The 17,650-nt window shown below is 40.6% G+C and overlaps 1 protein-coding gene across 1 annotated transcript in view; it reads right to left on the bottom strand.

Annotated features, from left to right (window-relative positions):
• Positions 1–5,431: 5,431 nt before the first annotated feature.
• Positions 5,432–17,650, bottom strand: part of KLHDC1 (kelch domain containing 1) — a 52,456-nt gene continuing 40,237 nt past the window's right edge. The window contains exons 11-13 of the mRNA XM_004738735.3: positions 17,183–17,267; positions 15,465–15,517; positions 5,432–6,808 (exon numbers count right to left, since the gene is read on the bottom strand). Of these exons, the coding sequence (XP_004738792.2) occupies positions 6,685–6,808; positions 15,465–15,517; positions 17,183–17,267 (262 nt within the window). The 3' untranslated portion in view covers positions 5,432–6,684. The remainder of the gene's footprint in view (positions 6,809–15,464; positions 15,518–17,182; positions 17,268–17,650) is intronic.

Below are 17,650 nucleotides of genomic sequence, written 5' to 3'. Positions count from 1 at the left end.
GGAACCGCCCGTTCCGCTGACGCCACCCGCCGGCCTCCGGAAGCGCGGCCGGCGCTCAGCGCCCCCAGCGCCGGGTCCTCCCGCCGCCGCCGCCGCCGCCGCCGCCGCTCGCTGGCCTGCTGCGGGCCGAGCTCCGAAGCGGTGTGTGACCGAGCTCCAGACACGCTCCGAGCCTCCTCTCACTGCGGGCGCGGCGAGGATGCGGAGAACTGTAGCCGCATTCTCGCAAAAAAAAAAAAAAAAAAAAAAATCATATATATATACATACATACATATATATGTATGTATGTATATATATATGATTTTTTAATATGTATATAAATATATGTATGTATATGTATTTTTATATATGTATATATGTTTTATATATGTATGTATGTATATATATGATTTTTATATACATACATATGTATGTATGTATATATATATATGATTTTTTTTTTAACCGAGAAGTCGTCATGTGATTGAGGAATGTTCTCAAAGGGCTTACAGTCCGAAAAGGGGTAGTGACATTGCTCAGTAAGTTTCTGGTCTCAGTTTCTCCAAAAGAAGAGTCCGTGCCCTGTTTTCTTGTGGCCACCACGCGTAGCGCGTGGCCCTCCCGTCTGCTGCCAGCTGGCTTGCTGGCGCGCGGGGGCGCCGGGGGCTCCCCATCCCCGCAGAGCGGTTCCTGGCATCTCCGCTCGCTGAGCTCTTCTGGCTCAGCAAAGATCTTAGTGCGGCATCCTTCACCCAGTTTGGAAATTGTCCTCAAAAAGTACATCAGGGGCGCCTGGTTGGCTTAGTCCTTAGGCATCTACTTTTGGCTCAGGTCATAATATCAGGGTCCTAGGATTAGCCCCACATCGGGCTCCTTGCCCTGCGAGAAGCCTGCTTCTCCCTTTCCCACTTCCCCGCTCGTGTTCCCTCTCTCGCTGTCAAAGTTAAAAAAAGAAAAAAATTACATCAAAAACCATTGCTGCCCAGCCCTTCAGGGAGGATGGCAAATCCTGTTTACACACAGTTACTGTTTTGTCTTACATTTTGTAGGATACATTTAAATTAGGTAAAGAAAATGAAGAATTACTGTAACCGAAACTTGATTCTTCACCTGTCAGGGTTGGACCAAAATACATCTTAAATCCCCAGAGTCATGGTGCCTCTTTACTTGGATGTGTTTGGTAGGAGGAGTCTGCTTCATCCTGTCTTTTCCCCCCACTTTCACGCTGGGACCACTACTTGGGAGAAATACTTTGAACAATAACAGAGGCTTTCCTGACTCAAATATTCATAGCCTAAAACTCTTTCCCTAGTCACTGCCCGTATGATTACAATTTATCAAAATTTGTAGGATGAGTGAAAGCAATGCTTAGAGGCAAATTTATAGCACTGAATGCATATTTTAGAAAAGAAGAAAGATCTAAAACCAATCATCTTAAGTTTCCATTTCAGGAAACCAAAGAAGAGCAAATTAAATCCAAGTGGAAGAAAATAGTAAAAATTTAGAGCTATATCAGTAAAAATTAAGAAATAAGCAGAGAAGACGAAAAGCTGGTTCTTTGAAAAGATCAATAAAATCAATAAGCCACTTAGCCAGGCTAAGGAAAAAAAAGAGAAAAGATATAAATTACTAATATCTGATATGAAATAGGGGACAACACTGCAGCTCCCATGAACATTAAAAGGATAGTAAAGAGTTATCTTTGATAACCTAGATGAAATGGGCCAAGTCCTTAAAAGACACAACCTGCCAAAACTCACATAAAACATAGACAATCTGAATAAGCCTAGGTCTATTAAAGAAATTGAATCAATAATAACCTACCAAAACTGAAAACAACAGGCCCACATGGGTTCACTGGTAAATTCTTATAAACATTTAAAGAACAGTTATCAATTTTCTACAATCTCTTTAATAAGTTAGAAGCAGAGAGAATACATTCCTAACCCATTTTGGGGCCAGCATTGCCCTAATATATTTTTTAAGGTTTTATTTATTTGACAGACAGCGAGAGAGGGAATATAAGCAGGGGGAAGTGGGAAAGGGAGAAGCAGGCTTCCCGCTCAGTAGGGACCCTGGGATCCATGACCTGAGCCACCCAGGTGCCCCACATTACCCTAATATTAAAACCAGACACAGACATCACAAGAAAAGAAAATGACAGGCAAATATTTCTCATGAACATAGATGCAAAAATCTTTACCAAAATATTAGTAAATCAAATCCAAAAAATTAAAAAAGAATTATATGCCATGATCAAGTAAGCCTTATCCCCAATATGTAAAGCTATTCAACACTGAAAAAGCAGCTAATGGAATCCACCATATCAGTAAGCTAAAGAAAAAACAAATGATCCTATCAATGAGGCAAAAAATTATTTAACTCCTATTCAGGATAATAACTCTTGGCAAGAGGCGGCTGGGTGATTCAGTCGGTTGGGTGTCCGACTCAGTTTCAGCTCAGGTTATGGGCTCCCTGTTCTGTGTGGAGTCTGCTTGTCCCTCTCCCTCGGCTCCACTCCCAGTCTTGCTCTCCTCTCTCTCTAATAAATAAAAATAAAATCTTTACCAAAATTCTCAGCAAACTAGGAATAGAGAGGAACTTCCTCAACTTGAAAAAGAACAACTACAAAACCTACAGTTCCCATCATACTTAGTGGTGAGAAACTCAAAGTGTTCCTACTAAGATTGGAACAATGAAAGGATGCCTCCTCTCACAGCTACTTTCCAACACCACACTGGACTGTCCTCACTTGTAATTACCTGTGTAGGAAATCCTAAAAGAATTATTCTGGCACATCCAGACAATGGGATATCATTCACTGCTAAAAAGAAAGGAGCTATCTTTTCAAGCCCTGAAAACATACAGAGGAAATTTAAATGCTTATTGCTACTGAAAAACACCAACTTGGAAAGGCTACATACTGTATGATTCCAACTATATGACTGTGGAAAAGGCAACCTATGGAGTAAAAAGATGTGGTTGCCAAGGGTTAGTGGGGAGGGAGAAATGAATGAACAGAGCACAGACCAATTTTAGGGCAGTGAAATGATTTTATATGCTACTATAATGGAAGCTACATGCTGTTACACATATGTCTAAACCCGTAGAATGTATATCACCAAGAGCGAACCCTAATATAAACTTTGGATTTCCAGTGTGTCTTAGCTTGGCTGCTATAACAAAGTATCACAGACTGGATGGTTTGAAAAACAGACATTTATTTCTCCTAGTTCTAGAGACTGGGAAGTCCAAGATCAATGTGCTGGCAGATTGGATTCTAGGTGGGGGTCCTCCTCCTGGCTCACAGATGGCTGCCTTCCCATTGCCTCCTCTTTGCCCCTTCTTAGAAAGACAATAACCCCATCATGGGATTACCCATGATTACCCATCCTTACCCTCACAACCTCATCTAATCCTATTTACCTCCTGAATACCCCACCTCCAAATACTACACTGACTGAGGATCAGAGTATCAACATATGAATTTGGGGGAAACACGAATATTCAGTCTGTAACAGGGTGATAGTAAATGTTCTTGCTGTTCCCACGCGCTGGACTGTGTGAAAACCTCATCGAACCGGAAATTCCCATACAATCACATGAATACACTGAAAAAAAAGTGTGTGCACGTCTGTTCACACACACACAAGATGGGCAGAGAGCATAACGCATCTTAAAACTGCTTTTCTTTTGAAATGCTCTGATGTCAAAAAATTTTAACTTGTCAGATAGTATATACTATCCTGAAAATTATTCTCTTAGTTTATACTATTTCTCTCATACACACATACAATATAAATAATGTATTAGTGAAAGCATTACTTTGTGCCCAGAGAGAAGGCACAAAGTTCTAAAGAATAATTTTATACTTCTGTCCATAGGCTAATCATTTTTTAAAGGTGTGTGCGCAAAGATACTATTTGGGAAAAAATGTACCCTAACTTTGATGTGTTATTGACTATATCATACTAAAGATGGTAATACTCAAAAGAATTATTCCTGACAATGGGAAGAATTTCCTGAGAATATCCATAATATAGATGGCCGGAAATCTTTTCCCTTGAGAACCAGATTAGAAACCTATTCTGTGAACCGTCTGAAAAAAAACAAACCCAAAAACCTCTCAACCCCTGCAGAGTTGTTTTTCAAACAGGGAGCCTGTGATGGGAGCTCAGAGAGGAAGTTAGGAGGTGTTGCTGTCTTGCTGCTGGGGAGATCAGCAGCACAAAAGTTGACAGTAAAGCATCAGCTGGAGAGAAGTGAGGAATTAACACTGCTTGGCTTTGAGACTTCAAAACAATTCTGGTTTAAGCCAACTTTTGGAGCTTGAAGGTAAAGATCAGAATGTTCTGCCCTTCCTACTAATGGGGCTCCTACCTCAGGACATACAAGTACTCAAAGCAGCAAAGTATATTAAGTCAAAAGTTTTGTGTGCCACAGATAATAGATTTCTGTTGAAGCTTAAGTGATAGTTTATTTTGAGGGACTAATCCAACTTTTAACCTTCTAAGTGCGGTCCACATACACAACGGGATATTACTCAGCCATCAGAAAGGATGAATCCCCAACTTTTGCCATCAACGTGGATGGAACTAGAGGAGATTATGCTGAGTGAAATAAATCAGGCAGAGAAAGCCAATTATTATATGGTTTCACACATAAGGAATAGCACGGAGAACATTAGGAGAAGGAAGGGAAAAATGAAGGGGGAAGAATTGGAGGGGGGAGATGAACCATGAGAAACTATGACTCCAGGAAACAAACCGAGGGTTTTAGAGAGGAGGAGGGTAGGAGGGATGGACGAGCCCGGTGATGGGTATTAAGGAGGGCACGTATTGATTGGAAGAATGGGTGTTATACACAAACAATGAATCATGGAACACTATATCAGAAAGCAATGATGTACTGTATGGTGACTAATATAACATTTTTTTTTAAAGTAAATCATTTCAAACCGGAAGTGCTTTTCTAAGAGGCTACAGAAGGCATCTGTATAATCTAGAATTTAAATTCACATGATCCACATTTTAAAAGATGTTCATTCCATTCACTTTCATCTATCACAGTTGAATAGGTTTTGATATTTTTCCCTTAAAAATGCTGATAACAGAAGTTCATATAATAATTAATTCTAAGATGTATATTGCCTGAGAGATTCGTTTTCTAAATCTGTTATTCAGCCTAAAAATAGTAAAGAAAATTAAAAAAAGAAAACTTACACTGAAATAGTTTGCACCATCAACTCTAGTGACTGGTTCACACTAATGAAACTAGGAAAATAGTATATCTATATAGTTCATATAATAAATAAAATGTAAGCACAAAGTATTTCAATACATAAATAAAAGCTTTACACATCCAAAATATGGTGTGTGTGTATATATATATATATATAATATATCTGTAAAATTTAATTAGCTACTATAATTATTATAAATTACATATTATTTCAATATAGAAATATATTCTCTCTAATGTTTTAAATTTTAGGGATAACTTGAATGGTGCTGTTATGGAGAATAATTTCATGTACTAAGCTTTTTAATAATTCATTGTTATTAGTAATTCAATGGAAGGGTATAACTGATAATATGAGTAATTTCTTAATTATGGCAAAAGTACTGGTTGAAGGAATATAAAGACAAAGACAGTGGGCCATTTCCGTAGAAGCAGTTAATACTGACAGTCAATAGAAAGAGAACATATTTCCAATATGGTGGGTCTTTGAGGACCAGCTCTGTAGGATGGTATGGGCCGAACAGTAGGGTTTCTATGCAGGCAAATTATTAGGTGACCATCTCATTTCATTACTTACAGAAACTACTTTAGGAGAATTCTTCCAAGGCAACAATGTATTTTAATGTGTCTGGAAAGTTAATATATCTACTGCTTCTCAATATTTCAAAGTCTGTATGATAAATATACCTTCACTTTAGATATTTTAAAACATGGTCTTTATATCTACCAATTTGGACAAATTAATGACTTACGGGTAATGGAGAGATAGTTGAAGACATTTATTCTGCTCCTCAAGTAAAGGTGAGGAAAAGTTATGGTTATGTTTAACGAGAGACTTTGCTAGGTAAGCACTGAAGGGCAGGAGGCCAGTACTGAACACATACTAGTGTTTGCCCATTTTATCATTTTGCCCAGATGGATCAGTTATTCAGAGAGATGTTTTTAAATAACTGGGCTATTTAATGAGAAGCTGTAGATAATTTTAAAGTGGTTTGAGAAAATCCATTCTTTCTGAAAGTTGATGTATAGTGTTTTTATCTATCTATCTATTATTGTGTTGGGGGATTTCTAGAGTCCTTGGGTTATTATCTCATTCTTGTCAAATTCATATAAACTTTCCGGTAAAGAGTACACCGTGAGTTAAAAATCTCTTACAACTGTACTTACTTTCAGAAAGTATATTTCTTCCTACAGCTTATTAGGAAATTAGTTTACAAATATAAATATAAATTAATTTTCCATTCACATCTTATTCCCATATATTCCATGACATATAATCACTTTAACATAGCATTTTTGCTTCAGATTTTATCTTCTAAATAAAGCCTCCAATTTGGGGGGTAAATATACAGTCTGATTAAAATGTTTACACATGTTAAATATATAGAGTATATAACAATTTAATTGCTAGTGATCCACTGATACTTATTTTCTGTTTCTTCTTTTTGGGCTCTTTGTTCTTCTCAGTGATTTGCTGCAGTCCAAAATGTTATTTTTTTGACTACTTGTTGCAGAAGTTTAGGAGGTAATAAAGATATCTGACTTTCTAAAATTAAAGCATTTTTGCCAATGCAGTCAAGGCATGACCTGTAAACAAAACATAACAGAATTGTTAGTTTTTGAACCTGAAGTTATAAAATATTTATAGGTAAGTATTCTTCATAAAAATGATTATAAAATTTTTACATGATAATGTATTTCCTCTGTATTGTTTGGAACATGAGAAGATACACGTTCTTCCCAGAACACCACAGTAATTGCGTATTTTTATAGCATAGAGGCCATATCTGGCCAAAATCCAATAGAAACAGAAATTACAATTTACCATGGACCGTGCGTAATGTTATTTAAGCAGAAAAGACTCAGACTTAATATCAAAGCAGTGTAGTCTATAGCAGATGTTTTTTTCATTTATCCTTCCAGTCCAATAATCATTTAATCTTCTCTGAGAACTAATCTTTTTCTTCTATCACCCTAAGGTGAATTATCTAATAACCATTTTTATGCCGCAGGACCCGGTCCTCCCCCTTCCCCATTCTGTAACTCACTGCACTGGCACACTCCACTTACACTGACCCAGGGAGAACAGGTCTGAGGAGAGGAATGAAGGGAACAGCAATATAGAAAGAGCCCAAGAGAGACCACCTAAGGTCCACCCTTTCTGGGTACCTCGTTCACTTGTTGCCTTTGATTCTCCTAGACAGTGTGTTCTTCCAAATACAGTTCCCTTTTTATCTTCAGCTATGTTGAAGAGGATTTCATATTTTAAAACCAAGAGAAACTTGCTTGTGAACTATCAAGAAAGCATCTATTTCAATGGATAAACTTTTTTTTAAAAGATTTTATTTATTTATTTGACAGACAGATCACAAGTAGGCAGAGAGGCAGGCAGAGAGAGAGGAGGAAGCAGGCCCCCTGCTGAGCAGAGAGCCTGATGTGAGGCTCCATCAGAGGACCCTGGGATCATGACCTGAGCCTAAGGCAGAGGCTTTAACCCACTGAGCCACCCAGGTGCCCCAATGCATAAACTTTTAATCAAAAAGGTAAGTAAATCTTTTTAAAATCTTGTAAAGATAGATTCATTTGATTCTGCTGTAGGTAACCCCAGTTGTAATTTTATAAGGACTTACACTCTAGATATTTCAATCTTCTTCCTTACTTTCATGAAGCCTTTTTTCTCTACCCTGTGACAACTCTAAGGAGAATGAAAAGCAAATGACACAAATCCTACACTTGACTTAAACTTAACTTAGCCACTCTGGTAACACAAGAACTCCTGCACCCCTACCACGACCATGGGGAGGTGGAGTGGAGAGTCAGATGGACTCCGTCATTACTGTTCATTCACTGACACAACAAGTATTAATTTGTGTACACAACTTAGGAAGAGGAAGCCCAATTTTGAGGAAACCCCCATTTCAACTTTTTTTTTTTTTAAGATTTTATTTATTTGAAACACAGAGAGAAAGCATAAAGGGAGAAGGGAAGGAGCAGACAGAGAGGAAGAAGCAGATTCCCTGAGCAGGAAGCCTGATGCTGGGGCTCCATACCAGAACCCTGGGATCATGACCTGAGCCAAAGGCAGATGCTTAACTGACTGAGCCACCCAGGGGCCCCCGACTATTTCACCTTCCAAGGAGATTACAATTTAGTGAAGATAAACAATGTTGTGACTAGGATAACATGAAATTTCCATGCCAGGTACAGGATTCTAGGGGACTCAGAGAGAAAGAATAACCAGGACAACTGCAGCAAGGAAAACCTTCCAGATGGGACGTCCAAGCTGAGACCCTGAGGGTCTCAACAAATAAAAGTATTCCATGATAGAGGAACCACACCTGCAAAGCCCTAGAAATGAGAAATAAGATTTATTACAGAAACTGCAACTGAGAGGTTCAAATATAGCTCTGGCAGAGTATGAGGGGTCAGGGGACATGCGAAGAAATGAGGTACAGAGATCCATGGAGGCTGGGAACATCATGGTAAGGAATCTGCAGTTAGTCTAAGGGCATCACAGTGTAAAATGTGCATTTGCCTTGATCCACCAACATCCTTTGTAGGAATTTCCTCCTGAGAAGATATGCAAGTTTTCCAAAAGCATATACAAGAATATTATACACATAATTTTTTATAATAGCTCCAAATTTTAGATATCCTGAATACATATAAATAGACTAGTAAGTAAATTATAACTTCCACGAAATAGAATACTGTATAGCCATTACAAACATAAATGTAAATCTGTAACTCACTGAATGATTATATATCTACATAAAATATGCCCACAATCTGAGTTTCAAAAGCAGACTATAAACAGGATGCATAATCTGACCCTTTATACCCAAGTGAGTGCGCACACACACACCCTGTGTATACTGCTTTCGCTAAGGTTTGAGGGACTTCTTAGCATGGTTAAATCAACAACATTTTTCATTTTAAAGTGTGGAAGGAGAAACATCAAACTGCTAACAATGATCATTGTAGCTAACAGCTTTTTTTTTTTAACCATATATTTTTTCATATTGTATGAGTTTTCTTGGTAGACACATTTTATTTTTTATCAGAATAAATAACAGGTATTTTAAAACTATGTATGTAACGGCGTGCGTGTACGATGCGCAGGACCCCCCAGATCCATCAGATCATGTCAGTTCTCTGAGAGGAGGAACCGCGGCGCACCCATCCTAGCCGTCTTTCTTTCCCCCACTGTCTCAACACCGTAAGTGCTAATGTCTTCTGACTGAAATTTTTAAAATAAAGAGAGGGCTCTGGCTGCGCTGCGGGCGGCAGGTTGTGGTGGATATGCCTCACACTAAGCCACTCAATTCCCGCTGGTTTAGTTTTAAATTCAAGGCTTTTAAAACAAAGACTTTTTAAAAGTCACCTCCACACCCGAGGTGGGGCTCCAACTCACAACGCCAAGATCAAGAGTCGGGGCTCCACCGACCTGAGCGAGCCAGGCGCCCCTTTTGCAGTCTAGCTCCGGTGCTGGCCTCGGGGAGATGCAGTGCTGGGGCGGGGGGTGCCCCGGAGAAGCCCGCGGGGGGCCGCCTCCGTCCCAGCCGCCGACACCGGCGCCGGCGGCCTGCGCTCCCGGTTACCCGCGTCTCTCCGCCGGGGCCTCTTCCCCACCACCGCTCCCCGCCCATTCGAGCTCCGTGCTTTCTGGAGCAGCGGCCACACGGCCAACACCCTGCCCGCGCCGGCTTCCTCGGCTTCCTCGCTCTAACTGCTCTCTCGGCCGCGGCTCCGCGCAGCCTTCCGGAGAGGAGCGCAGCCCGCCCGCGCCTCGGCGAGCGCCGTCCAGGGGCTGCGGCCGCTGCTCGCGCTCCTCGGCGGCCCCGGGGCCGCTCCCTCCGCCGGCCGGGCTCGCCTCTGTTAACCGATTGCTTCTCCCCGTCCCTGCGGACTTCGTGTGGAAAACCCGTTTGGTCTTCCGAACCTCACTCAGGACAGAGCCGCCTCCGAGATCTTCCACGTCCATCCTCTACTGCAGCGAGACCGGAGGGAGCAGGCTCCCCGCTGCGCAGAGAGCCCAAGGCGAGGCTCGATCGCAAGACCCTGAGATCGCCACCTGAGCCGAAGGCAGAGGCTTAACCACCCAGGCGCCCCCGGCTTTACCTCTTTTTGCTGCCCGCCCAGTGCGTCTGCACTTCGTGCTCTGGCCCGCAACTGGACCCCTCGCCCCGCGGGCCTCGGTGACACTCAGCTCCCACAGGGGCGGACTCGGCGCCCCGTCCTTCCCGCGCGGCCCACCCCGCAGCCTAGTGTGGCTGCAGCGGAGGCTGTGTGGGCTGACCTGCCCTCCCGGCCCGTTCTCTTCAGCCTCGGCGGGGCCGCGAGTGCTCGGCTGTGTGACCGGGTCCTCGACCACACCTTCTCCAAGCCACCGCGGAAGGGATCTCCAGTCTTCCCCGCGCCTCTTACCTTCGTATGTCACCTCTCCTCCTTCCCCGACGACCTCACTACCAACTACAACTTTCTCAGCGCCCTGTCCCCCACGCCCCAGCCAACAAATTCCTCTGCCTTTATATTCCTACTTCCCTCATTTTAAAGCATTCTTTCCTCAACAACTGATTCAGTTAGCTGCTGACTAAAATCCATCTTCTCAAGACCCTGCTCTGACAATTTTTCCTTCATTTTCTTGCGCTTCCAACAACTGGCTGCTGCTTCCCAGCATATAAACAAATACAGTCACCTTTCAACAGCGACAGGGTTAGGGGCACCCAGGTCCCATGCAGCAGAAAAATCCACACATAACTTTTGACTCCCCCCAAACTTAATTACTAATAGCCTACTGTTGACTGGAAACTTTATGGATAACATACTCAGTTAATATACATTTTGTATGTTATATGTTATATACTGTATTCTTACAATAAAGGAAACGGGGAAAAAAGAAATGTTACTAAGAAAATCCTAGGAAGGGGCGCCTGGGCGGCTCAGTCCTTAAGCGTCTATCTTCAGCTCAGGTCATGATCCAAGGGTTCCTGGAGTCGAGCCCCACATCAGGCTCCTTGTTCAGCCGGGAAGCCTGCTTCTCCCTCTCTCACTCCCCCTGCTTGTGTTCCCTCTCTTGCTGTGTCTCTCTCTCTCTCTGATAAATAAGTAAAATCTTTAAAAAAAAAAAAAAAAGGGAAGGGCGCCTGGGTGGCTCAGTGGGTTAAATATCTGCCTTCCACTCAGGTTATGGAGATCAAGTTCCGCATCCCTGCTCAGTGGAAAATCTGCTTCTCCCGCTCTCCCTCTGACCCTTTCCACTGCTCATTCTGTCTCAAATATTTATTTAGTATTTATTAGTCAGAGAGAGAGAGGAGAGGGAGCACAGGCCGACAGAGTGGCAGGCAGAGGCAGAGGGTGCAGAAGGCTCCCTGCCGAGCAAGGAGCGGATGTGGGACTCGATCCTAGGACTCTGGGATCATGACCTGAGCTGAAGGCAGCTGCTTAACCAACTGAGCCACCCAGGCATCCCTCAAATAAATTAAAAAAAAAAGAGAGAGAAAATCCTAGGGAAGAGAAAACACATTTACAGTGTTGTGTGGATTTATGGGGAAAAGCCTGTGTACAAGTGAACCTGTGCACCTCAGACATGTGCTGTTCAAGGGTCAACGGGCTCCTCACTCTTCCTGTAGCCTTGGTGCTGCTTGGGAGAAATGATCCTTATGATTATGGCCAAACACCATAGCACTTTTAGATCCAGATATTCTGTGACCTCTTTACAGTTAGTAGTCTCTCTGTCTTCAGTTCTTTCCTCCCTCCGTTTTTCATTTCTCATTTCCAGTATCTCTTGGCAGTATCTCCTGGTTCACCTTTCACTTCCCTGGTTATTCTCTTGTACCTCTTTTCCTCTAACTCCTCAGATATTGAGTTCTTAGCGCTCAGTTGTTAGCTTCATCCTTTTTTTTTTTTTTTTTAGATTTTATTTATTTATTTGACAGACAGAGATCACAAGTAGGCAGAGAGGCAGGCAGAGAGAGAGAGAGAGGAGGAGGAAGTAGGTTCCCTGCAGAGCAGAGAGCCCGACATGGGACTCTATCCCAGGACCCTGAGATCATGACCTGAGCCAAAGGCAGAGGCTTTAACCCACTGAGCCACCCAGGCACCCTGTTGGCTTCATCCTTACTCTTAAAATTCTTTTTAGGCAGAGCTACACAAGCCCATTTATAATTCAGTGATTCTTTTTTTTTTTTAAGATTTTATTTACTTCTTTGACAGAGAGAGTACGCACTAGTAGGCAGAGTGGCAGGCAGAGGGAGAAGCAGGCTCCCCAATGAGCAGAGTGCCAGATGTGGGACTTGATTCCAGTACACTGGGATCATGACCTGAGCCAAAGGCAGGTGCTTAACTGATTGAGCCACCCAGGCAACCCCATGATTTTTTTTTTAAAAGTAGGCTCCCTGCACCAACATGGGGCTTGAACTCATGACTCTGACATGAGGACCTGAGCTGAGATCACGAGTTGGATGCTTAACCAACTGAGCCACCCGAGAGTCCCTATCCTCCAATGATTCTTTATGTCTATCACAGATATCTCTCCATATACTTATCTAGTTAATGAATAGCTCCATTAAAGATGCCATAAGTACTTCAAGCTCAAAAGGTCCCAAACCAAATTCATCTTTCTAAGCCATCCCACCTTCATACTCAAACGCATCTTCATAGACTCCCTATTACTAATTCTTCCCTCTTCTTTTCCTACCAAGCCCATTCTACCTCCATCCCTTCACCAGCCCCATGGCCACTTTCAAGATCAGTCCCACACTTTGTGTTTGACCCCTGTAAGACTCTATTAACTTTCCTTACACAGTCATATAACCCTCTAATCTCTTATCCACATTGTTCTCAAAGGAGCTTTCTTATTTGTAATATGATCATCTCATTCCTCTGCTCCAAATTTTTCAGTGGTTCTTGATCTCCCACAAGATAATGTAAATTCATCTGCATGAAACACAAAGGCTCTAGATGATATACGGTTTCTGATTTCTTGTCCAATTCCCTACCTCATGCATATGTCTGGGAACGCTCAAGAATTCAGTTTCCAGGACATATATATTTGTGTATCTTGTACTAACACCCTTGCACTGCTTGTTTGTAGCAAACTGTCTCAAACTTTTCCTCTTCTGCAAAGATTCCCCTACCCCTCACCATCTTAACCACATGGGTAGAAGGTCTTCTTTGTCAGTAGTCCTATTAACTTCGTATATGCTTCTCTTAAAACAATTTTATTTTTCTTTTACAGTTGTTGAACACCTGCCTTCTATATGACTAGCAATTTAAGGGAAAGAGCATGACTTTTCACTTCATAGTATAGTGCCTTCCCATGGCAGGCACTTGAATACTATATTGTTTGGTCCCTGCGTATAAAGAACTTACAGTCTACTTAGTGAAAGTAGTTATGTTCACAGCAAAAGTTAAGTAACAATACAAGACAGTATAATCATGACATCTGCACTTTAGAACTATGGGGCACCTAGGTGGCTCAGTAGGTTAAGCCCCTGCCTTCGGCTCAGGCCATGATCACAGGGTCCTGGGATAAAGCCCCGCATCGGGCTCTCTGCTCGGTGGGGAGCCTGCTTCTCCTCCTCTCTCTCTTGCCTCTCTGCCTCTCTGCCTACTTGAGATCTGTCTGTCAAATGAATAAATAAAATCTTTAAAAAAAAAAAAAGAACTATGTTGGGGTCTTCCAAAAATTCCTAAGTTCAGGCCCTGCCCCAGACAAATTAAATCATAACACATGGGCGGGGAACACAGGCATTACTACTTTTTGAAGTTCCCTATGAGATTATATAACATGCAGTCACAGAAGGAACCATTGCAGTAATAGAAGGAGGGGTCGGTTTCTCTCTCTCTCTCTCTCTCTCTCTCTCTAATAAATAAAATCTTTAAAAAGCAAAACAAAACGGAACAAACTTGGTCACTGAGCAACTTCTACTTCACTCAAATCCTTCCTCCTGACCCTCACAAGAAGAAATGGGATTTTTTAAAAAAGATTTTATTTATTTATTTGACAGAGAGAGAGAGAGATCACAGGTAGGCAGAGAAGCTGGCAGAGAGAGAGGGGGAAGCAGGCTCCCCACTAAGCAGAGAGCTCAACGAAGGGCTGGATCCCAGGACCCTGGGATCATGATGTGAGCTGAAGGCAGAGGGTTTAACCCACTGAGCCACTCAGGCACCCCAAGAAATGGGATTTTTTTTCACTATCTTCCAACTAAACCTCGTATATACTCCTTTTAAAGCAAGAATGTATGAGCGAAGACATCGTAAGTCACACCACCAATTATAACAGCTTTGGTGTTAAAAAAAAAAGAGAGAGAGAGAAATTCTACTAAATTAATTGCATATATATGTGTGTCTATTATTGGACACACTCTGATTTCAGAAGTTAAAATATGGGGACGCCTGGGTGGCTCAGTTGGTTAAGCAGCTGCCTTCGGCTCAGGTCATGATCCCAGCGTCCTGGGATCGAGTCCCACATCGGGCTCCTTGCTCAGCAGGGAGCCTGCTTCTCCCTCTGCCTCTGCCTGCCATTCTGTCTGCCTGTGTTCGCTCTCTCCCCCCCCCCTCTCTGATAAATAAATAAAATCTTTAAAAAAAAAAAAAAGAAGTTAAAATATGAAATATTTCAGGCTTAGAATCAAGGAAATATAGTAAGTTTAATATTCCCATATAAAAAATATGCTTGTACTATATATTTTAATTTTTAAAAATCACATTGGTGTATGGTTCACTATTGTAAGTTTGATTATACTTTTAGGAAGATATAAACATTTTCCTAAATTCAAATCATAAACTACTTGAAAAGTTATCACACTTCTCAAAAAGGAAGATGAAAGAAATTATCATATCTTAATAGCATATACATATCATATCTTTTTTTAAAAAATATTTATTTATTTGACAGACAGAAATTACAAGTAGATAGAGGCAGGCAGAGAGAGAAGGGGAAGCAGGCTCTCCACTGAGCAGAGAGCCCGATGTAGGGCTCAATCCCAGCAACCTGAGATCATGACCTGAGCCGAAGGCAGAGGCTTTAACCCACTGAGCCACCCAGGCACCCCCTACTTATCGTATCTTAATAGCATATAATTACATGCTATTATACCTTAATATAATATATTAATATTTATTTTATATATATAGCATATACTAATAAGATATGATAATTTCTTTCATCTTCCTTTATATATATGTATATTTGTATATAGCATATATATATATATATATATATAATGAATTTACTTACCTGAATAGTGAATAAGGCTGTGTTTGAAAGATCAATAAATCATTACAGTGGCCCTAATCAACATAAAAAAAGAATTACCAAGGTGTTTAAAAGAATAAAAATGCATTAATAATTTAATATTTTTATTTTGTAAATGTAAAAGAAATTATAAGCACAAATAAATCTCTCCCCCTAGTTATTCATACACACACACACAAACCATACATATACACACACTGCTAGCCACACAAACTTTGGTAGGCCACTACCATTTCTCAGTGACCAAGTTTTTACCTAACCACAACATATACAACTGCAAATTTAAAATTCAGATACATGTTTTTCTCTTAGAACAATGAGCTCAAAATGAGAAAAATAGTGATTTTCAAGCTTTTTTGTTTTTAAGGATAACTTTTCTCTTCCAAATGACTCTTACTTTAAAATCTCTTTATCTTGTCTCTATTTTCCAAATGGTCCCAGGAGTCCCTGGGAATTCTTCATTTGGAAATCTCAGATCCCAGAAGATTTTTTGAATAATGATTCTCTCATCTAAAAGTTAATGTGGAAGAATCAACAGAAAAATGTCCCTAATCCTTTCAAATAAGCCTTTAGAAATTCATAATTTATGATCATGATTTTAATCAGGATTCCTGTTTTAATGATAAACTCTGTATCCTACCAATTTCTAGTGCCAAGAAAAAGAAGACAAACCACAAAATTCGCTTTTCAATTAAATGCAAAGTCGTGGTTTTAATCTTTTTGTTGAAACACTGAATTCTCACCCAAAGAAAGTTCTCAGACTTTCAATGTATGAAACGTTTAAATTGGAGGCTTCAAAACTATAAAGTAAACCAAATCCCCTGGAGAGAAGCCAGCTCATTTCAGGGTTCGCCACTTGGCAGGCACAACTCTGGAGATAACTATGTCTAGAAAGATGTCAGGGAGAGTGCTGGCACCAAAATGGCTGGATTCTGGCTGGTGCCTCCTGTCCCTGCCAGTTCTGAGTCCCGCTGTTCCCAGATGTCCTACACAAACCAGAGCAACCAGTCCTGAGCTGCTGTCCCATCACAACACAATAGGAGCGTGGCCACCTTGCTCTGAAATTCCCAAGGTGCAAGGAGTGAAAGAACAATACTCTCCAAATGCTTTTCATTTATTTATTTGACCTTAGTTTTATCAAATTTTAAAACTGCAATGCTTTACTCTTAAATATAAGGTGGGTAAAGCTGTGGCAAAAGACACATAAAGTAAAAAGAAAGTACACTTAAAAATTTCAAGCTACTTTCTTCTTGATGGGAGAAGTTAGCATTGATTTTCCAGTTATTAGGTGAGGTACCAATTTCATGGGGACTTACTACTATACTTAGTAGTTTACGTATACATTATATATATTCTTATGAAATATCAATTATAACTTGGAAACATTTTAATCTAATAAAATTGCAAACACCCATACTATCGTGAGACTCAGGAAAAGAAGGTCACCTTTTAAAAGCTCTTAATAACTTGGCTAATGAGGTTTATCATTAGTCAAACTAATGAGTTTGATTTGTTAACTCAAAATATCCTGAAATACTTCACAAAAGCTACTCATTCTGAAGATTAATCACACTATCAAGTAACATTTCATATTCTCCTATATTTGGCAATGTGGGAATAGCAACAATTCTGCTGAATAGCCATTTAGTTAGAAAAACAAAACCACTCAGAGGAAATAGTTAGATGTGAAATTTTCTTACTGTATCCAAGGAAAGTAAATCATCTTTGCTCCCACCAAATACCATTATTTCATTTTCTTTCCCCAAACAGGCTGTATGCCATAACCTATAATTGAAAATTATAAGCAGAGTAAAATACTATGAAGAAGGAAACTATATATGACATATAAATCAATTTTAAACTGCACAACTTCACATTTAATCTATTTCAAAATGGGCATGATTGAATTTGAACTTTTGGCATATCCTAAAAGAGATTTTGAAGATTCCTCTAGAATCACTAAAGCATTAAATTCTCATTAAATCACATCAATTAAGGAGATGACCCCTAATAATTCTTTTCTATTATATCCCCCAACTTTTTTCTAGCCTCTTTATCTTATAGTTATTATCAGTGAAATAAAATTAATTTAAAAGGAACTGATCATCCTATTGCTGAAAAATGGAACTTTCCCCTAATTTTCTTATTATTATCTGCCACGTTCCTGT

The sequence above is a fragment of the Mustela putorius genome, unplaced genomic scaffold (assembly GCF_011764305.1).
Source record: "Mustela putorius furo isolate JIRA1106 unplaced genomic scaffold, ASM1176430v1.1 tig00000129_pilon_pilon_pilon, whole genome shotgun sequence".
Taxonomy (NCBI): Eukaryota; Metazoa; Chordata; class Mammalia; order Carnivora; family Mustelidae; genus Mustela; species Mustela putorius.
The sequence above is the reverse complement of the archived record's forward strand: the minus strand, read 5'-3'. Positions and strand labels throughout refer to the sequence as shown.